A 23,012-nucleotide genomic window follows, 5' to 3' on the forward strand; every position below is an offset into this window, starting at 1 on the left:
GCCAAAGAGAACCTGAATGCATGCACAATAGGACCAAACATCTGAAGCAATCAGACAAAATCACTGAACACAGACAGTTATCTGCTAACCACAAAGGAAACTCTCACCACTTCTTTAAGTGCTTTCCTGCCAGAGGTGCTTTTTGATCACAGCAAAATCATTGGTGTCCTTCAAGACCCAGAAGGAGCATGCATCCAAGGACAGCCAAAGGATTAGGACCTTACACCTAACAAGACCATTATGAAACGCATATTCCCACAGGAGACCAAGCACATTATCTTGAAGCCAGGGAACCTCCACCATCCATGCTTCCATCCACAAGCAGCTAAGCTGTTCAGATTAAGGAGACTGCACGGTTTCCAGATCAACTTCATTCCTGTGGTAGATTGTGTTCCACATGAATATTCCTTTTGCATATAAGCAAGAACTGCCACTGCTACTGTTATGCTGAAGACTGAAAGAACGGATGCACTCTGCCAAAAGCCTTTGGTACGCAGATCACTTGGCAGGGACTCAAGGTTCAGGCTGGAGAAGATAACCACAATCATCAGCTCTTGGCTTTCACATGCTATAGGCCATGGAGCTTCACCAGATCATCTCCTGCTGCTATCCAACAGCACCATTAAGTTTTCTTATAGAATCTATTAGCCTGAACATGGACTATTCCCAGTTTCAACCATTGAGCTTTGTCTGCTGGAACGGAAAGCTCTCTACCAGGCTGGTATTTATGAACTATTTGCCTACTACATCCTGGGCTATATCAAAAGAAGTACGGCCAGCAGGTTGATGGAAGACCCCACCTGGAGTCCTGGGCCCGGTTCTGGAATCCCCAACATAAGAAGGACATGGATCTGTTGGAATGGGTTCAGAGGAGGCCACAGAGATGATCCAAGGGCTGGAGCACCTCTGCTATGAGGACAGGCTGAGAGAGCTGGGGTTGTTCAGCCTGGAGAAGAGAAGGCTCATGGGATACCTTAGAGCAGCTTCCAGGACTGAAAGGGGCTCCAGAAAAGCTGGGGAGAGGCATTTTCACAAGGGCCTGGAGTGACAGGATGAGGGGAACTGCTTTAAATTGGAAGGGGGAAGATTTAGGTGAGACATAAGAAAGAAATTCTTCACAATAAGAGTGGGGAGGCCCTGGCCCAGGGTGCCCAGAGCAGTGGTGGCTGCCCCACCCCTGGAGGTGTTCAAAGGCCAGGTTGGACAGGGCTTTGAGCCCCTGACCCAGCGCAAGGTGTCCCTGCCTGTGGCAGGAAATTGGAACTGGGTGGGCTTTAACGTCCCTTTCAACCCAAACCATTCTATGATTCTAAGAACTAAACACATCAAGTTGTCCCAGTCATTCACCGCAGACTGGTTTTCTGGTCCTACAGTTCAACCTTCCAACCAAACACACTCATCGAGTTGATGACACCAGGACCATAACGCTAATTAACTCCTATTGCACCAGCAATGGCAAAACTGTTGATTATTCCCTGATCCTCAGTATCCTGGATGGATGCTCACAAATACACAAACTGTATTTGATCTTCAGTCTAGACAGTCGCATTTCAAACACGCAGCCAATTACCCAAACTGCTTCCCAAGAGACGTCACCTGCCCGCACACGCATGTGATGGCTTTTGTTCCCTCATCTTGGATTGCACCAGCTTTACACGGTGCACACATCTCTCTGCTGTCACTCCTGTTTTCGAAACCTTTCTCTTCAGCTGACAACTCGATCAATAATGAATTCCTGTTATCTTGCTCATCATTAAAAATGTAAGAAGGCGAGGGCTAAAACTGGTTCTCCGCCGTACACACCTAGTTATGAAAACTGTCAAGTAAGGAATCCTCTAATCATTTCAAGACACGCTAGTTAAAGAAGTTCTCACCTCATCTCCTACGGTTGCCCGGGGAACAGAAGGCTCTGGGGAGACCATATAATGGCCTTCCAGTACCTGAAGAGGGCTACAAGAAAGCAGGGAGGGGGCTCTTTTTACAAGGGCTTGTAGTAAAAGGATGAGAGGGAATGGCTTTAAATGGGAAGGGGGAAGATTTAGATGAGACATTAGGAAGAAATTCTTCACAGTGAGGGCGGGGAGGCCCTGGCCCAGGTTGCCCAGAGCAGTGGTGTCTGCCCCATCCCTGGAGGGGTTCAAGGCCAGGTTGGATGAAGCTTGGAGCAGCGTGATCCAGTGGGAGGTGTTCCTGCCCATGGCAGAGGGTGGAACTGGATGGGCTTTGAGGTCCCTTCCAACACAAACCATTCCGTGATTCTGTGACTGTAGTTTGCATCATTCTGCTTTTTGAATGACTGTATAGTAGTACCAAGGCAGTCACAGACAGGAATGAGATACATCAACGTTGCTGGCTTTTGAAATTAAACCTGAAACATTACTACACACTTGACAAAAATACACACTCTCTGTTATTTCACTGCTGTGAAGAATTAGTTAATGGTCTGTAAATTGATCTTATTGATACACTTCTTCACTGGAGGGGTGGAACTTGAAGTAAAGCTAAGAAAAGCAAGCTAGTAGTCTTTTGGTCATCCCTTCTTCAGCTCTCCTAAAGCCTGCTCTAGGATGAGGAACCGCATTCCACCGAGCACAGCTCTTCCAGAATATTTTAGCAGCTAAACACTAACTCAACAGAATATCGCACAGAGTCTGTGTTCAAAAGAAAACAAAACACAAGCACTCCTCTTTTTCTTCACTCTCTCATTGTGCAATTGTAGCGCCCTCAGAGATTACGCTTGACTCGTTTAATGTGAGAGCACAATAATCACTACACTCATGCATATGTCAAGCACAAGCCAACGCAACCCAGATTCCCTCAAGCGTACACACAGCTGTGCCAGAGCAGATTAAAGGTTCCTCTAAACCCATGGACCCATCTCAAGCAGCGGATGCTTCAGAGAGTGACTAGGAGCAAGCAAACGGTGGCATTTTCCTGACACGTCCTCCCAGTAACTGAATTGGGATCTGAACTGTGCCTTCTGCAGCAAAGACCAGCAGCAGACAGCCTACGTCAGACCGTCCATCCAGGAGCAACTCATGTTCTTCCAACCTAGGCACAACATCCGTGGAGTGTCCCAACACCAAACTCTAAACCAAAAGGCGCACTATTAGCAGAACACGGGGTTTGGGAGGATTTTGCGATATTACACACAAAAATCATCAGGTTTTTCCCCCACCGAGACTTAACTTTCTTCTCAGAACTATATCAAAAAGCTGCCGTTGGACATTGGAACCCAATGTAACACCCGCGGTGATCCCTGTGTACGATGCTTGCCACCTCACACCCAAAACAATGTGCACAAGAAAACACATTTTGGGTAGGACACTTTCTGTACTTAATGACCAGAAATAACACAGGAAACTGGTTTCAGAACCAGTTATGCACTCTGCAGTTTTGGTTTATTTATCTTTAAGAGTGCAAGCCAAACAATTCCACCCCAGGGTCCATAATACCAAGCCACGTCAGATGGTCAAAACTGGAGAACGATTTCACTTGGACATAGAATCATTAAGGTTGGAAAAGACCTCTAAGATCATCCAGTCCAACCGCCAGTCCAACCCCACTGTGCCAACTAAACCATGTCCTAAAGTGCCACGTCTACACATTCTTTGAATGCCTTCAGGGATGGAGACTCCACCACTCCCCTGGGTGGCCACAGTTCCAGTACTTGACATCTGAACATCAGTTTACACGCTCAGTGTCTTTGCCCAACCACTTTCTCCATTGATGCTAAGGAAGGGAAGGGGAACATTCAGGCAGCAATATCACTCACAGCCTCCAAATGAGCATTTTCAATTTGCACGGTGAAATCCCCTCCTCGCCCAACGTTGTTGTCTGATCTCCAACCTTGGATCAGCAGCTCAATTCACCAGACGAGCCATTTGTTCCACCATGTCTTCATTTAATCTAATCATCACTGCAGCTCGGGTGGCAGCCCTCCCGCGCACCCCCATCGTATTCACTCCTTGCCAAGCTCCACTCATCAGTGACCGCAACATTTGGCCGTCTCCGGCGCTGCCTGCTTCTCCTCGGTTACCGCGTGTACCTTCAAAAGGCACTCTGACCTCCTGCCCAGTGACGGAAACAGAAGCTTCTCATCTGCTTTCTAGTTTCTGACCTCTTGCACTTTATAACTCCCGGGCTTGATACTGGATTACTGCGTCCAGTTCTGGAATCCTCAACATAAGAAGGAGATGGAGATGTTGGAATGGGTCCAGAAGAGGCTACAAAGGTGATTCGAGGGCTGGAGCACCTCTGCTATGAGGACAGGCTGAGAGAGTTGGGGTTGTTCAGCCTGGAGAAGAGAAGGCTCCAGGGAGACCTTATAGTGAACTTCCAGTACCTGAAGGGGCTACAAGAAAGCTGAGGGGGAAATGTTCACAACGGCTTGGAGTGATAGGATGAGGGACAATGGGTATAAACTGGAGTGAGGCAGATTTAGACCTGACATAAGGAGGAATTTCTTCACTGTGAGAGCGGTGAGGCCCTGGAACAAGTTGCCCAGGGAAGTTGTGGCTGCCCCTTTCCCGGAGGTATTCAAGGCCAGGTTGGATGGGCCTTGAGTGGCCTGATCCAGTGGGAGGTGTCCCTGCCCATGGCAGGGGGGTTGGAACTGGATGGTCTTTAAGTCTAACCCAAACTATTCTATGATTCTATGATCTCAAAAGTCTTTTCCAGCCTAATGATTCTGTGATTCTTAACCTGCTCTACGCAGTTTTGAAACCCCCAACAGGCTGCATTGTTCTTTCTTTATCTCACAGTATCATAGAATCATTGAATGGTTTGCGTTGGAAGGGACCATCAAGGCCATCCAGTCCAATCCTCCTGCAGAAGCTAGGATATCTTCAACTCTGGTTGCTCAAAGCCCCATCCAACCTGACCTTGAATGTTTCCAGGAATGGGGCATCCACCACCTCTCTGGGCAACCTGTGCTTGTATTAAACCTGGTCCAGTATCACCAAACAGATCCTTGAATTCACTGTCTCCACCTCTGGATTCACATCTACCAGTGCCTGCAGCTCTCGACCAACTAAGGTGACCCAAAGAAACGTCTCTCGGCTGGGCTGCTCTAAATCTACGAAAATAGATTCCTTTCCCACACACAGGAAGCACAGCAGGTATTTCAGATGTGATTAAAAAAAGAGAATCCACAGTATTACAGGCATTAGGAAAAAAAAAAAAAAAAGAAACCTGACACAGGATTCCGGAGCAAACCAAGACAAGCACATACAGAATCACAGAATCACACAGAATCACCAGGTTGGAAAGGACCCACTGGATCATCGAGTCCAACCATTCCTAACACTCCCTAAACCATGTCCCTCAGCACTTCATCCACCCGTTCCTTAAACACCTCCAGGGAAGGTGACTCGACCCCCTCCCTGGGCAGCTGTTCCAGTGCCCGATGACTCTTACTGTGAAGAATTTTTTTCTGATATCCAACCTGAACCTCCCCTGACGGAGCTTCAGGCCATTCCCCCTTGTCCTGTCCCCTGTCACTTGGGAGAAGAGCCCAGCTCCCTCCTCTCCACAACCTCCTTTCAGGTAGTTGTAGAGAGTAATAAGGTCTCCCCTCAGCCTCCTCTTCTCCAGGCTAAACACCCCCAGCTCTCTCAGCCGCTCCTCATAAGACTTGTTCTCCAGCCCCTCACCAGCTTCGTTGCTCTTCTCTGGACACGCTCCAGAGCCTCAACATCCTTCTTGTGGTGAGGGGCCCAGAACTGAACACAGGATTCGAGGTGCGGTCTCACCAGTGCCGAGTACAGAGGGAGAATAACCTCCCTGGACCTGCTGGTGACCCCATTTCTGATATGAGCCAAAATGCCGTTGGCCTTCTTGGCCCCCTGGGCACACTGCTGGCTCATGTTCAGTTGGCTGTCAACCAACACCCCCAGGTCCTTCTCCTCCGTGCAGCTCTCCAGCCACTCTTCCCCCAGTCTGCAGCACTGCATAGGGTTGTTGTGCCCCAAGTGCAGGACCCGGCATTTGGCCTTGTTAAACCTCATGCCATTGGTCTCGGCCCAGCAGTCCAGCCTGTTCAGATCCCTTTGCAGAGCCTCCCTACCCTCCAGCAGATCGACACTTCCTCCCAGCTTAGTGTCATCTGCAAACTTGCTGAGGGTGCACTCAATGCCTTCATCCAGGTCGTTGATAAAGACACTGAACAGAGCTGGACCCAGTACTGAGCCCTGAGGAACTCCACTTGTAACTGGAAGACGTACCAGAAGGCAGGGGCACAGAGAACCTGAGACAGTGGGTGGGATCTTGGAGATGCCACCACAACCACACCATCTGTGGAGTAAGACTTAAGCAACTGCCTCAGCTTGGCTCAAATACCAGACCCTCGGCAGCGCTTCAGTCCTGAGCTTTTCCACACAAGGACTTGGGTTTTACTTCGTGGTGCAGTATCCCTCTCCCGTACGACACAAATGCTACCATGAGGACACCATCTCCTCGTATGTAACCTCATTTCAACGTTTTATCCCACGCTCAAGCCGGTCACATGTAGAGATGTTTCTGTGAGGGAAGGACTTATTCTTCAAGATGAGGCCTCCGATTCTTCACTGCTTTTCCCAGCACACACGGAGAAGCCCTCAAGAGCAACTCCAGGCTCCCGAGCAACGCTGGAGCTGTGACAGAGACCTGCCACGATGGGCAGCAAGTCCTCAACAGCCTCAGTAACCCTAACACACAGTAAGTTGTGGGGGATCATCAGTTGCTTTTTTTTTTTAGTGAACACACAAACATCCATAAAAATCAGCACCCAAGAGGCAACGTTAAAAAATGCACCAGGAACTGCCAGACTGGGTTAGGTTTCTGATCTCACCACTTTATCATTTATCATAGAGCCATAAAACCAATGAGGTTTGAAAGGGCCTCTAAGCTCATCCAGTCCAACCGTCAGCCCAACCCCATTGTATCTGCTAAACCATGTCTCTGTGCCACATCTCCAGGGATGGAGACTCCACCTCTGCCCTGCGCAGCCTCTGCCAGGGCTTCACCACTTTTTCAAGAAGGAAATTTTTCCTACTATCCAATCTAAACCTACCCTGGTGCAACTTGAGGCCATTTCCTCTCATCCCATCACTTGTTACTTGGGAGAAGAGACCGGCACCCACCTCACCACAACCTCCTTTCAGGAGCTGTAGACAGTGATAAGGTCTCCCCTCAGGCTCCTTTTCTCCAGGCTAAATAACCCCAGGTCCCTCAGCTGCTCCTCATAACCCTTGTTCTCCAGCCCCTTCCCCAGCTCCATTCTCTTCTCTGGACATGTCCCAGCACCTCAATGTACTTCTTGGAGTGAGGGACCCAAAACTGAACCCAGGATTCAAGGTGTGGCCTCACCAGCGCTGAGTACTGGCGGACGATCCCTCCCCTGCTCCTGCTGGCCACCCCATGGCTGATCCAAGCCAGGATGCTGTTGGCCTTCTTGGCCACCTGGGCCACTGCTGGCTCATGTTCAGCCATTGTTGACCAGCACACTGCTTCCAGTACCAGGCAGAAGACCCGCAGAAGGAGAGCACACCCATATATTTTTCCCTGCCTTCCCCTGTACTGTGCCTCCTAGGTGGGTGCAGGTACTAAGCCCACGCAGAAGCAATTAACTACAGTTCCCTGTTTTTTTTTCCCCCTGCTTTTTCTTTTATATAAGGCAAAATAAGCAAAACCAACCCAAAATTCCCCACAGCCCCAAACTAACTCAAAATTCCCCTCGGAAAACCTAAACAGAGCACTGGATGGAATAAAAGCCCCCCCTGCTCAGTGCTGAGAGCACCTCCACACCAGATGCTGAACACATTTTATTCCTTCATGCAGGAATGGTTGAGGGACAGATTAAAAATGTAGAAGGAAGAACAAAAAAGGAAAGCTTAAAGAGAAAAAAACGGGATGATTCTGTGAAATATTAATGCAATTCTTACTGAATAGGTCGAGATCTGTGCCAGACAGACCCAACTGCTTCTCCCACCCCAAGTCCTCGCATCGCTCCATCCTTTCCCGGAGGTGGGCCAGGGCAGCTCACGTGGGGAACAGATGTCCAGCTGGTCTTTGTGGCTGGAAAAAGACACCTAACAGTGATTTCTTATTTTCAGAGCTCTTTCTTTTTTTTAGGAGGCAGAAGCACCCGGAGGCAATTGTCCACCTCACAATCTTCCAGCTGGGTTTCTGAGATGGAGAGCAGTGCCAGGCACCTTTATAGCAAAAGGCAAAGAGGCTTTCAGAAACAGAGACTTTAAAGTTACACACTAAAAAAAGAACTGTCTCTTACAACCATCACTGTTACTGCTTTACCCTTTACCAAAAATAAAGATTCACACACTAATTTTACTTGTTATATGTATTCTATTCCTGAATTCCAGCTGGTTTGTCCTGCAGCAGCACGAAGCGAGCCTCCACTCTGGATATTGGAGCTGAATTTTGCACAAAGACAAATATTGACTTTGTGTGTGCTCTCCAGTTGGACACTGCCACTCCTTGTCCTTCAGAAGAGGAACACGGTACAAAGCAGGAGGCAAACTCCACTCCTGTTCCCTTACTGACAACGCTTGCAGCTTCCCTTATGGAAGGAGCAGAACCCAAAATACACAAAAGTACTGGGGTTTAGATAAATTCCACATTAAAACCTAAAACCTAGTGCAGCAAGAGCTGCAACGGGCACTCCTGAGCACAGCTATAGTGCAAATAAAGCTTAATTGTATTTATTCTTACTGCCAGTTGCTGAAATTTAAGATAGTGTATCTCTTGCGGAGAGAACCGGGAGGAGGGGAACCCACCTTTCACTGCCAGACTTCAGATGCTTTCTTATTCGAGGTCAATTAACTCAAGCAATAAGGGATTAATAGCTCATTAATGATGTTAGGCTGACTCCTTTTATTCCACCATAGAAAACCAGACTAAGGATTCGTATGAGCAAAGCGCAAAGTGGCTTTACAGATCTCAGCAGCCACTACAGCATTTCATTCTCACTCCTAGCAATAACTATGGAAGGATAAAGCTCCACAGCAGCAAGAATAACAACAATTGCAAAGCACAGCTCAGCGCGCATCTTAACAACATTGATTTAAGGATAACCCAACAAAAGGAGCCAGCTGTGCGCTTCCAGGCAGAGGGTGGTTATTCTCCTACAAAATTTTCTTGGCAGGTCATCATTTGCAAAAATATTTGGCACAGAAGGATCCGAAACTGAAAAGTTAAAGCTAGAAACAGACCCTGACCACAGAAGTACTATTTAGCAACTAACGCAGCACCAAACACACAAACAAATACCACATGAGAAACAACAAAAAGGGCCAAGTTTGACTTAGTTGGAGAAGAAAACCAAAACAGAAAAGAACCTTTTCAAGTTACAATGATCATGGAAAGGTTTGGGTTGTAAAGGACCTTAAAGCTCATCCAGTTCCAACCCCTTGCCATGGGCAGGGACACCTCCCATGGATCCGGTTGCTCCAAGCCACATCCAACCTGGCCTTGAACCCCTCCAGGGATGGGGCAGCCACCACTGCTCTCGGCAACCTGGGCCAGGGCCTCCCCACCCTCACAGGAAAGCATTTCTTCCTAAGATCTCACCTCAGTCTCCCGTCTTTCAGCTTAAAACCATTTTCCCTCATCCTGTCCTGGCACTCCCTGATCCAGAGCCCCTCCCCAGCTTTCCTGGAGCCCCTTTCAGTACTGGAAGCTGCTCTAAGTCTCCTTGGAGCCTTCTCCAGGCTGATCACCCCCAACTCTCTCAGCCTGTCCTCAGAGCAGAGCTGCTCCAGCCCTCGGATCATCTTCGTGGCCCCCATCTAGATCCCTTCCAACAGTTCATGTTGAGCTCCTCATCCACCAGCACCAGCACCCTTCATGATTTTACAGTTATCTTCTCACACCTGATTTTTAGCCAGAACGGAGGAGAGAAAAGAAAGCTCTTTGACTTGTCTTCTAAGAGTTTTCTCAGTTTTGACCAATCCGCTCATTTGAATAATGTAACTTGAAAGGAAGAAACAGTTTTTTTTAGAGGTTCATCTGTGGATGCCAAACACTGGTTTCACTTCAGTAGCCTCGCTTCAAGCACTTGGCCTCACTTTCCTGGTTCACCTTCAAAACACAGACCAAACCCACGCTGCTCAATAACATGGTACAGGAATTATAACATTACAGTGAATCGGGCCTGATGATTTAACTGGATATTTAAAGAAATTATATTTTTTCTTTTTGATTTTAATATAGAGAACATCTTCCCCCTTCTTTGCCCGCCTGGCTTCCTCCTTTCACATCCCATCCCTACAGAAGTCAACTTGAGTCAGCACAGCCAGTCCGTACTCAGGAGATCCCAGTGTAGAGTCCAAACAAACCTCAACACCCATGGAATGACGAAAAAGAACAAGTTATGCTCATGTACCCTAAAAAAGGCAGTCGGGTGCGACTGCTGAGGTGATGGCAGATCATAAACCGTCCTCAGGATCTCCCTATCCATCCTCACAACAGCCTTAGTCCCCAGTTTGATATTGTGAGCCCAATTTAAAACAAGGCTCTCTGGACAGGAGCAGTTTGGCGAAGTTTTAAAGGCACTACGTTACTCAAAAGGGTCGTCACACCTCTTCACAATGAACCACGAAGCAGAGGAGCTGAACACAAAGTGCTCTGCATTTAATTCAGACATGCCTGACCAAAGGGAAACTGCCTGTCCTGTCCGACACTGATCCAGCCTCCTCCCTCCTCCCAAACACCGCGCTGCCGGTGGAGACACACTCCATCCAGCCTCAGACCCACATCTCTCACTAGTCGCTAACGCCAGGATGTGATGCCCATGTGCTGGAGTCCAGTTCAGTTTCCTCTCTCTGCACATCATATCGTTATCCTCTTCCCTTGCAGGGGAAAGTGGCCTCCTGACACGGTGGGCATTTAAATGGCAACACAAACCTAGCTTTAAATGAAAAGAGATCATAGAATCATGGAATCATTAAGGTTGGAAAAGACTTCTAAGATCATCCAGTCTAATCATCAGCCTCCTTTTCTCCAGACTAAGCAGCCCCCAGACTCACAGCTGCTCCCAGAACCCCTGTTCTCCAGACGCTTCCCCAGCTCAGTTCCCTTCTCTGGACGCACTCCAGCCCCTCAATGTCCTTCTTGGAGTGAGAGGCCCAAAACTGAACGCAGATTAAAGGTGCGACCTCACCAGCGCCAAGGTTCAGGGAAACGATCCCTCCCCTGCTCCTGCTGGCCACACCATTTCTGATCCAAGCCAAGATGTCATTGGCCTTCTTGGCCACCTGGGCCACTGCTGGCTCATGTTCAGCTGTTTTTGACCAACACCCCCACGTCCTTCCCTACCACGCAGCTTTCCAGCCACTCTTCCCCAAGCCTGATGTGTTCCATGGTGTTGCTATGACCCGAGTGCAGGACCCAGCACTGAGCTGTGTTGAACCTCATCCCACTGGCCTCTTCCACCGACCCAGCCCGTCCAGGTCCCTCTGCAGAGCCTTCCTGCCCTCAAGCAGATCAACACTTCCACACAACTTGCTGTCACCTGCGAAGTGACTGAGGGAGCACTCGATCCCATCGTCCAGATCCTCCTTACCCCACCACAGATCAACTGCATCCAAAGGAAGATGTGAGCTGCTGCTGTTTTCAAACCCCTCATAAATACAACACAAATACCCGGTGCTGTTGATCCCTGGAGAGCAATGAGCGCTCCTCAGGCATTGCCTCCTGTCAGATTCTAACTCTTTAAGTTTTATCAAGATAGAGTACACCTATAAATATGGCATTCCCAGACTTTTATTCCTTCTACCTTCCCTGTTCGCAGCGACGTGCCTGTGCAAGAGACTTCAGCATTTATCTGCCCTTAAGATTAATGACTAAATCTCCCAAGCATCTTTGGGATCTAATGATTATAGCTCAACGATTATCCTGCATGTCTCTACATTAAACAGCGAGCTAAGGCAAACGTAACACAATTCTATATGGCTTCGATAGCAATGATCAGCAACAGCCATACACAGAGCCAAAAACACAGCTTTGTGGGGTGGGATATGGCATTAAATCCAAGAAGAAATGATGCAGAGGGAAGAACTGTACAAAGCAACCTCGAGAACGATTCCTTATCAATAAGTCAGCAGAGTTCCCTTGCAATGACCTCTTCACTCCGAAGGGAAACAGCACCAGCCTTCCTGGAATGGTTCAAAATTCCCGTTTCCACAGGCAACAAATCCAGCTGTTTGCACTAACCTGGAAATAACATTTCATTCGGCTTTCTGGAAATGTCCAGCCCAACCTTCCTCATCCCTAGGAAAACATGAACCTTCAACACACTATATTCACGCAGAAGCCACAGAAATAAACTTGGGAGAAGAGTCATTCCGACATGCCACAATATCAAAGACAGTATTAATGATGCCACTGTGACAGATCAGGCCAGTAAACACAGCATTTGTGGCCACGAGGACTGTGGGTCAGCACAAAGCTCCAAGGGCACCCATGACTGCAGCTTCCTTGATTTTTTTACCCTCTCTGGGAGCAGAGAAGTCAGCAGAAACACATACAGCAACACAAAGGATAATAAACTAGGGAAAATGCCTGGAGGAGGCTAAGGCTTTGGTACAAAAACCTTAGCACTTCTTAATTCTCCCTCTGTTGCAAACAACATCAGATTTTTCACTGCCTGCTCATGATGTACTGATCGGCATCACCTCAAGCTGTACTGTAGTGTCCCACAGGCTCATAAATGAGCGACTTCGAGAGATCTGTGATGCTAATTGCACCAGTCCCACATTCGACTGCCTCGACAGCCCAGCAAAGCACAGGTTGGAGAAAAGCATGATGGAATGTAATAGACACCTCTTCATTATAATTAGACTAAGTTAACCCATCAGAAAGATCACTCTACTTGGTTGGGCCAATGGGAAGTTCAGAGAAGCGATCCCTGCCATACCTCTTCCATAGGCTCTGCAAGGAGATTTGGGCAAAGCCTGGTGCAATAAATCATCTTTTGCTGGTTTTCAGCTCCTGCCTTATTTACCTAGTCCCGTTAAAAGCAAGGCAGCACGCGGTCCTACAGATCACAAATGCAAAATCTTGAACAAAGCACCCTGCCCTTCTCAGTGATTTCATATTGGAATGTCAGGATGCGCTCAGAACCACCAAAACTGCCATAAGCCATGAAGCAAAGGTTGCTGCGTCCACCAAACCTTGCTGAGTATTCTCATTGCTAGGGATTCTTCAGAAATTGGGAAAAAACTACTCTAACTTCTTAAAGACACATAAAATCTGAAATCCTAATGAAAAGGCAAAGTGTGAGAAAGTTTTTGCCATCTAAAACGCAAGGCCCTGAGGTTGCCTTGAGCTAAAGAACAACTTTTATGGATATGGAGATGTACCTGTTTTGCATTGCTCTCAAATGGCATCACCTTGGTTGATGTTGCCTCTTCTCAATCACAGCCATAACCAAGAAGCCAGGCGCCAAATGCAAATAAAGGTAGCAAGCGTATTTGTTTTTCCAGCTGCAGAGCGGACGGACACTTGCTTGTGTCAGCGAAACATGCTGGCAAACTCCGTCAACGGCCTTGTGGGCAGGAAGAGCTATTCTCTCCAACACGGATGATCTGCATGCTTCTACCATGCCCTTCTGCTAATGGGACTGGGAATCACTCAGACACCTCATGCCATAAACCTTGGATGCATTCAAAGTTATCCCAAAAGCTCTGGCAATGAAAACACCCATTGCATCTTCTGGAGACAAAGATGAAGTAGCTACTGGCATGCAAATGTTCTGATCTTTGATCTGTTCTTCCTCCTCAGGGATTTCCTCTGGTGTTGGGGGTGGGCAGTGCTTGTCTTTCAAAGGGGATGCACGAGCTGCACTACTCACTTCCTCTGTGTGGACACCTCGCATTGAAATAGAGCTCACGGGTGGGAGGCAGAAAAGACACAGCTCATGTAAAACACCTCCCCTGTTCAAAACTGGTCTCCAAACACATGTGCAACATGCAGGGAACAAAAGAATATGTGCTGGTTAACTCCTTCCTGTGCAAGCCTGCAGGACACCTCAGCCTCCCTCACTGAGCGCACCACAAATAAATCACAGAACGGTTTAAGTTGGAAAGGACCTTAAAGATCATCTGGTTCCAACCCCCCTGCCATGGGCAGGGACACCTCCCACTGGATCAAGGTGCTCCAAGGCCCATCCAACCTGGCCTTGAACACCTCCAGGGATGGGGCAGCCACCACTTCCCTGGGCAACCTGGGCCAGGGCCTCACCTCCCCCATCATGAAGAATTTCTTCCTAATGTCTAATCTAAACCTTAACCCCTTCAATTTAAAACCAATAAATAATAACAAAATGAGGAATATCAAAACCATCTACGTGGCAGAACATCTCCTGAAGCATGAGTGCCAGACAGTAATACCGCAACAGAAGACTACGTCAGAGCCAAGGCTGGTACCAGCAGGACATTAAACTCAACAGAACAGGCTCCCAGTTCCTCATACCAACAGGACATTAAACGCAATAGAACAGACTCTCAGTTCCTTCTCCGCTAGGAGATGCTGGGTGCAACCTTGGTACTGGCTGAAGAAAGCACACTGAGAAGTTGCTACCACTCTTCCAATGCCTCCAAGGACCTAGTCCAGCAGGATGACCCTCTTCAAAAGAGCTGGAAAAGAAGTCAGACATTATTTTGAAGATTTTGGAGACCACCTTCTTTTGAAAGTGAGAGGGGGTAACAGACACAGGGAGAAATACTACTTCCATCACATATAAGCTGCCACTGACAGAAAACATCAGCAAGAGGAGGTAATATTTAAAACCAAACAGCTTCAAAATCAAAAGACCAAATGCATGATAAGAAAAAAACCTACAAAGGCGACAAACAGAAGAGCAAGGGCTTCCCTGCAACTCCTGACTATCCTAACAGAGGTCATCAATAAGCCATGGAGCATCTTAGGTCTCAGCAATATAAATATCCTACTGGGGAAACTTCTTCTAGGATGCAAAGAGAAACTCCACGGCAGGAAGAAGAAACTCACCAGTGCTGGTTTGATTCTAAATACTCTCCGTATGGAAAAACTAGTACTCCGAGTTCAGGCATGGCTACGTCAAACACTGCTAACGAGCAAGCTTTGATCAGGAAAAGAAGAGCAGAATCCTCCAATGTGATGGATATTTCATGGGAATTTCTGTGTGTACGCAATGACCAGGGACAGAAGACTTGAATCAGGGATGGCCAAACCCATTGGTCTAATGCTGCCAAAATGTATTTGTATAAAGTTGGGAGTATTGATTAAAAGCTGTCAATAGCCATAACTGCGTGCTGGGATTAAAACAAAGCCTTAATGCTTCGTTTTTAAGCTGTTGACTTTAAGCAGTAGAATGCTTTAACCAGCAAGTACTCATGATCTGTGACATTTGATTGACATGAAGAATTGTTTGCAAAATATCAAATACATGTTCTCAACAGCCTTTACACCAGGAACTGGACTCCAGAGCTCCAAGACTGAGGCACTGACCGCACAAGCAGCGCTGAGACCCGATTCACACCAGACACAGCCCCACTTTTATGGCAACCTTGTAAATATATATATATATTTATATATATATATATATATATATATATATAAAACCAAATTTGAGCAAAAGAGCCTCTTGTCTGCCGCGATCTAATTTCATTACTCACAGCTCTTCTGCAGCAGCAGTCAGTGGCAAACCACTACAGGTTTCTTCTACGTTAACGCCTTTACCTGGTGCAGGAGATTAAAAAAGGACAATCCCAAGAGATTAAGACTGACAGAGCAGAAGACTCGGGGCGGAATGAAGTCTCCATGATATTTAATAACAACACATCTCTTGTTTACAGATAGTCCCTGCTATTAATTTGGAACATTTCCCTCCCCCCCATGCTTACTTTTACAGAACGCTACTGTAGCCCGGCTCACAATCCTGCTTGGAAACCCAAAACAAGCCAGCTTTAGAATTGCTGCACAAAATCATATTTGATCATCGCCTCTCGGCAAGGACAGCCCTCCAGCTATTCATCCCGCCGCGGCTGCCCGCAGAGGGTGCTGGGCTGAGCCAACACAGCATCTTTCAGCTCTGCTGCCAGACCAGAGCATTCAGAGCTCGTCTCCAGTAAACATCCTGCTCTTCCCCTCCTCCAAAAAAAAAAAAAACCACTCCTTAAAACTCTGTTTGGGGCACTTGCAATAACGTCCACTCACACATGGAGAAGACTTTAAACTCCACTTTAAGTGCAAGGGGTGGGGACTCTGCACCTCTCACCATGACACAGAATATTCTTTCCCCTAAATCCCGCCACCAAACCTATTTCCAGTCATTAATAAATAGGCAAATCCCAGGAAATCCCAGTAAGACACAGCTAAAGTAAATTATCACCCTAATACAGCGCTTCTTTTCTGAGTCCCTTCAGGACACCAATATCCTGGGCTGCATCCAGAGCAGCAGGACCAGGAGAGCCAGGGAGAGGATTCTGCCTCTCCGCTCTGTTGTGGTGAGACCTCACCTGGAGTCCTGTGTCCAGTTCTGGAATCCCCAGCATAAGAAAGAGATGGAACTGTTGGAAGGGGTCTAGAGGAGGCCACAGAGATGATCCAAGAGCTGAAGCACCTCCTGTATGAGGACAGGCTGAGAGAATTGGGGTTGTTCAGCCTGGAGAAGAGAAGGCTCCAGGGAGACCTCAGAGCAGCTTCCAGTACTGAAAGGGGCTCCGGGAAAGCTGGGGAGGGGCTCTTGATCAGGGGGTGCAGGGACAGGATGAGAGGAACGGTTTTAAGCCGAGAGAGGGGAGAGATTGAGATTTCTTAGGAAGAAATGTTTTGCTGTGAGGGTGGGAGGCCCAGGGTGCCCAGAGCAGTGGTGGCTGCCCCATCCCTGGAGGGGTTCAAGGCCAGCTTGGATGGGGCTTGGAGCCCCTGATCCAGTGGGAGGTGTCCATGCCCATGGCAGGGGGTGGGACTGGATGGGCTTTAAGTGAGGTCCCTTCCAACCTAAACCATTCGAGCATTCTATGACCTACAAGCATACAGAACTGAATATCTTGACGTTCTGATCCAACTGAATCCCCCAAGCCAACCAAACCACGCCAACCTCATGCCGTTCTGTGTACTTCCAGAAAATACCACGGCCTTGAAGAAACACTTACAGAGCTGAAGATGTGAACTCCTTATCCAAACTGGCCTTACACAAATCAGACTATGAGGCACCACTGAAAAGCTGTAGGTTCACTGGCAGGTCACGCTGACTCCCATGAAAACTCATTGAGATTTGGGATCTGACCACACCGAGGGAATTTACCTGGGATGGGATCTGGTGGACCACTTCCGAATGCTGCAGACTAAATTGCACTTACGGTTTGTGGCGGCTTTTTTAAGACGCCGGTCAGCCAGACGTTTCTGCATTAACCACACGTGCACAAAGTCTATTTCAGTGCAATCACGCAGATGCATGAAAAGAATTCCATCGCTTTTAAACACAGCTTCGAGTCTTTCACGTGTATGACCAAGGGGGCCAAAGAGAAACTGCCACATTAAACCCTCACTGTGGCAGACGTCACTTTTGCAGTGTTAAAACACACGATGCTGAGGAACTATCTGACAGAGAGAGAGGACAAAACAATATTATTAAGTTGCAGCGAGCGCCCAATCTTTGTTATCACAGCCCCTTTCAGGAGTCAGTAATTGATGATAGCGTGATACAATGCTTTAAGAGATCAATTATTCCAACAGATTAGAATCGGCTTAGCAGTAATATTCGCTATTAAAAAGGAAAAAAAAGGTTTCCCAACACAGATGAGACAACTAATGTGTTGGGATTTTAATAGAAACGGTACTTCCAAGGCTGGTAGACCCAAACCTGGATCTACTTACACATGCTGTGAATAGATAAGAACACAGTTTATTTATGGATAGTTTCTCCCTCACCCCGAAACGTATTTTTTTGGGGTAAAACACATTAAACTGACATCAACAACTCAATGCTTCTGAGGAACCCCACAATCAGCCATTGTGTGCCCTGCGACAGACAAGAGAAACGAAAAAAAACCCACAAACACCAAGAAAACACATTGCAGTTTTAAGGCTTCCTCGGTAGTAACAAAATGTAAAGCGAGTAGGAGATATTTAGAAAAAGCCTGAAATATTCTTCTGCAACCTAACAGCGAACACAAATATTTGCTTAACCTCCACCTTCAAGCCAAAAAAAGAACCAATTACTCTTAAAGCTACCAAACGCCTCAAGAAGAATGCGAGGCATGAACCACTGCCACCAAAAAGCATCTGAGGAAGACACAGATCTCCCACAATCAGGAGGGCTGTCTCGTGTAGCCATCCTAAAAACAACTGCGCTGGCGACGTCGGTGACTCATGATTAGCAATGGAGCAAAGAAACCGCTTGAAGAGGTGAGAGGAAAATTCCATCTTAATTTAAGAGCGCTCTCTAGCAAACCTGGAGCCCTGCAACACAACGGCAATCGGATATTCACCAAGAAATGCATTTTATAAACACAACAACAGCCCTCAACAAGATCAGTGCTGAGCAGAGACCTACTCTGGACTGAGAAAAACAAAAGTATGAGGTTTATATGTTAAGTCCTTTCAATAAAAAAGGTTTATTTTTGAAATTAGATAACACCAATGGCTTTAAAAAATAAGTTTGCTTTGCCTATTTGTCACAACAGTGCCACCCGACTCAGTATTCCCCTGATACAGTTCCTCCCTATTGCAGGGCTTTATAAAAACAAAGAGCAAACCAATGACCTAGAAACAAATGCAGGCTCTCAAACTACTTTAAACTCGTTAATTTTATACTTTATCCAAGACTGCCAACAACTTTGAGATAAATTTGCCAGGCTGCGCTCTGAGGAGGCTGGAGTTTATTCCTATCTGAAGCTGTTTCAGGAATAGACGGCGTGTTTTTCATAACCCAAAGAACGGAGAAAGGGGGAGGAGGAGGGTTGTGGTTTCTTTTTAAGGGGATATGTTTACATGGCAGAGAGCAGAGCCATGCATTCAAACCAGCTCCGGAACCGGAAGCAGTACGACTTGTCAGCACAGCTCTCCACTAATTACTGGGATAATGAGAAGCAGAATATTTTTTTCCACAAAGAGATGAGACAAATATAACTTCGGCGCGACACAGCTAGTTATTTCTTGTCGTGCTGCCCTGTGCTACACAAACAAACCAGCTCAAGGTACACCGAGTTTTGGATTTACGAAGCCAGAAAGTCCTTTTAAAGGATTTAATGCTGGTGAAGAAGTCGGCTGATCTATGCACAGCACTCTAGGAGGCAAAAAATCAAAAAGGCAGGTAAATACGCACCATAAAAACGTCTAAAAATAACTCCCCGAGGCCATAAGTAACCATTTCAAAGGGGTGGTGGGACAAGATCCATCTATAAAACTTCAATTCGAACATTAATGAAGGGCCCTCCCCAAGCACAAGCAATTACTGCTGCCTTTCATGTGGCAGCGAACACACCTTTCCTTGCACGCTTGCTTGTGTCAGGTCTATTTTAAACACGCTCAACAGCATTACAAAGTCAAACAGCACGGCCACTCTGCCCAGGCAGCTGGAAAAGCAGATTGTGAGACGCAACCCAACCACTCCGAGGCTTTCTTTTACCGAGCAGCCCAATCCTTGAGGCTGCTGAGCATCCCTGGAAGGGGCTCGTATCCTCCAGAAAAGCACCCAGAGCAGAACGCGCTGCACCAGCACCTTCTGTTTCCCATGGCTGTGGTTCCGGCGGCGTGAACACCCATCCGCACCCAGAGCATCTGCTGGATCCGCAGTGCTGACTCCACCGCGAGCCGTAACTTCGCTCCAGCTTCTGACAGGCTTTAATCTGCTTCTGCCTTTTGCGTGCTATTATTAACCTCGGGGATAAACCTGCACCCTTTTAATCAGGTGCTTGAACGGATGCGTTCCGCAAACAGGTACAGCACACGGATATCCTCTACCTGCTTCCGCAGGAGCGTGGGAAGCATCACCCGCAATATTCACCGATTCAGACTTTTAAAAGACTCAATGAGGGGACTGCTAACGCAAACCCTACTCCAACACTGCAAGTAAACTCCTAAATAAAAGCATTAGGCAGGGAAATCTTGTACTTTGTCAGGGTGAGCCTGTGGGTTCCCAGGGGCCCAGCAGCTCCCTGGCCACCCTGGAGCTGTGAGAGGAAACTCAAAGTGCCATGAGGGGACCCTAGAGCCTGGCTGGGGACATGAGGGGACCCCTGGGGCTGCGAGGGGACCCCTGGAGCCCAGATGGCACAATGAAGGGACCTTGTGAAGCACGGCCAGGTCCATGCAGGGAACCCCAGAGCCCGGCTGTGGCCACGAGGGGATGTCTGGACTGAGCAAGGACCCCTGACAGCCTGACTGGAGCTGTGAGGAGACCCCCAGGAGCCCATGTGGGGGCCATGAGGGGAACCCCTGACTGAGACAGCGAGGTGACCCCCAGGGCTGCGAGGGGACCTCTGAAGCCAGGCTGGGCTGTGAGGGTCCACCTCTAGGGTCCCCCTAGAGTCTGGCCAGGGACTCCTAGAAACCAGCAGCGTCTGTGAGGGGACCCCCCAAAGTCTGGCCAGGACCCTGAGGGGACCCCCAGCACCCAGGGTCATTAGAGAACCCCTAGATCTGTGAGGGGACTCCTGGAGCCTCTCCAGGGATCTCCAGAACCTGGTTGGGGGTTGCAAGGGGACCAGCCAGAGCTCCAAAGCCCAGTGGGGACCCCTGTCAGCCTGACCAGAGCTGTGAAGGGGACCTCCAGGGCTGTGCAGGGACTCCCAGAACTCGGTTGCGAGCTGTGAGGGGACCATGAGAGCACCACCAGGATCTGGTTGGGACTATGTGGGGACCTCCAAGACAATTAGGGGACCCCCATAGAGCCCAGTCAGGACTGTGCAGAGACCCCTAGGCTGCCAAGTGGAGCCTCAAAGCCCAGCCAGGACCACAAAGAGACCCCTGGAGCCAGGCTTGGGACCATGAGGGGACCCACAGAGCTGTGTGGGGACCTGTGTGAGCCCTGCTGGGGACCCCAGAACCTGTCTGAGGGCTGTGAGGGCACCCCCAGGGCCTGGTTGGGACCATGAGGGGACCCCCAAGGCTGCATGGGGACCCCAAGGACCCAGCTGGGGACTATGGAGGGACCCCCAAGGCTGTTCGGGGCCCCCCCTAGAGCCCAACCAGGAGCATGCATGGACCTCTAAGGCTGCGAGGGGACCCCCAAAACCTAGCCAGGACCATGAGAGGACCCCCAAAACCCAGGTAGGACTATGAGGGGATTCCCTAAGGCTGCATGGAGACCCCAAGAACCCAGCTGGGGGCTTTGGCGAAACCCCTAGAGCTAGTAGGGGAACCCCAGCATCATTAGGGGACCCCTCTAGAGCCCAGCCAGGACCATGAGGTGACCCCCAGGGTCTACGTGGCACCGTGTGGGGACCCTCGGGGTCATTAGGAAACCCCCCAAGCCCAGCCAGGACCATAAGGGGACCCTCAGGGTCTGCTCGGGACTGCATGGGGACCCCCAGGGTCATTAGGGGACCCTCTTAGAGCCCAGCCAGGACCACGCAGGGACCTCTAGGCTGCGAGGGGACCCCTAGAACCCGGCTGGGGGCTGCGAGGGGACCCCCAGGATCTGGTTGGGACCGCGTGGGGACCCCCAACACCATTAGGGGACCCTCAAGCCCAGCCAGGACCACACACGGACCTCTAGGCTGCGAGGGGACCCCCAGAACCCGGCTGGGGGCTACGAGGGGACCCCCCGGGTCTAGTTGGGACGGCGTGGGGACCCCCAACATCATTAGGGGACCCCCAAGCCCAGCCGGCACCACGCAGGGCCGCCCCGAGCCCACCTTGTAGACATCGCCGTAGGTGCCGCTGCCGACGCGCTGCACCAGCTCGTAGTCGTGCTGCGGGTTCCGCCGCAGGATGTCGGCTCCGGGCCGTGCCGGGGGCTCCATGGCCCCTGCCGGTCCCCCCGGGGCCGCCGTTAGCGCCGCCGCCGCCCCATGGATCCCAAAGCGCCCGAGACGGTTCCCGGGGCAACGGCAGACGGGGTAACCCCGACCCCGACCCCGCCGCAGCCGCCTCCCCCTGCCCCTGCTGCTCTTCTTTCTCCTCCTCCTCTTCTTTCTCCTCCTCCTCTTCTTTCCCCTCCTCCCTCTCCTCCCCCTCCTCTTTTTTCTCCTCCTCCTCTTCCTCCTCCTTCCCTTTTTCCTCCTCCCTCTCCTCCTCTTCTTTCTCCTCCTCCTTTTCCTCCTTCTTTCTCCTCCTCCTTTTACTCCTCTTCTCCTCTTCCTCCTCCTCCCTCTCCTCCCCTTCTTTCTTCTCCTCCTTCTCTTTTTCCTCCCCCCTCTCCTCCTCCTTCTCCTCTTCTTTCTCCTCCTTCTCCTCCTCTTCCTCCTCCTTCTTCTGTTCTTCCTCCTCACCCGCCTTTTCCTCCTGTTTCTACTTTTTCCTCCTCCTTTTTCCTCCTCCTTTTTCTCCTCTTTCTCTTCCTCCTCCTCCTTTTCTCCTCTCTTTCCTCCTTCTCTTCCTCCCCCTTCTCCTCTTTTTCCTCCTTCTCTTCCTCCTCTTTTTCCTCTTCTTCCTCCTCCTTTTTCTCCTCCTCCTCCTTCTCCTCTTTTTCCCGGCTCCGGCCCGAGCCCCGCAGCGCCCCGCCGCGGGCAGTGCTACCGGTACGGGTGCGGGCGGGTCCGGGCACTGCCCGCCCCGAGCCCCGCCGGTGGGAGGGGACACCAAAGCCCACCCAGTCCCACCGCAGCCACGGGCAGGGACACTTGCCATTGGATAAAATTGCTAAAAGTCCCTGGCCTGGAACCCCTCCAGGGATGGGGCAGCCACCACTGCTCTGGGTAACCTGGGCCAGGGCCTCCCCACCCTCACAGCAGAATATTTCTTCCTAAAATCTCATCTCAATCTCCTCTCTTGTAGCTTAAAACCATTCTCCCTCGTCCTGTCCCTGCACTCCCTGATCCAGACCCCTTCCCAGCTTTCCTGGAGCCCCTTCAGGCACTGGAAGC

At 49.4% G+C, this 23,012-nt stretch overlaps 1 protein-coding gene across 2 annotated transcripts in view; it reads right to left on the reverse strand.

Annotated features, from left to right (window-relative positions):
- The window catches only part of MAP4K5 (mitogen-activated protein kinase kinase kinase kinase 5), a 78,104-nt gene extending 55,995 nt beyond the window's left edge, over positions 1–22,109 (reverse strand). For both annotated transcript variants that reach the window (XM_054067615.1, XM_054067614.1), the window contains exon 1: positions 21,843–22,109. In XM_054067615.1, coding sequence (XP_053923590.1) covers positions 21,843–21,950 — 108 coding nt within the window. In that variant the 5' untranslated portion in view covers positions 21,951–22,109. The remainder of the gene's footprint in view (positions 1–21,842) is intronic.
- Positions 22,110–23,012: the final 903 nt, after the last annotated feature.

The sequence above is a fragment of the Cuculus canorus genome, chromosome 5 (genome assembly GCF_017976375.1).
Source record: "Cuculus canorus isolate bCucCan1 chromosome 5, bCucCan1.pri, whole genome shotgun sequence".
Lineage (NCBI taxonomy): Eukaryota > Metazoa > Chordata > Aves > Cuculiformes > Cuculidae > Cuculus > Cuculus canorus.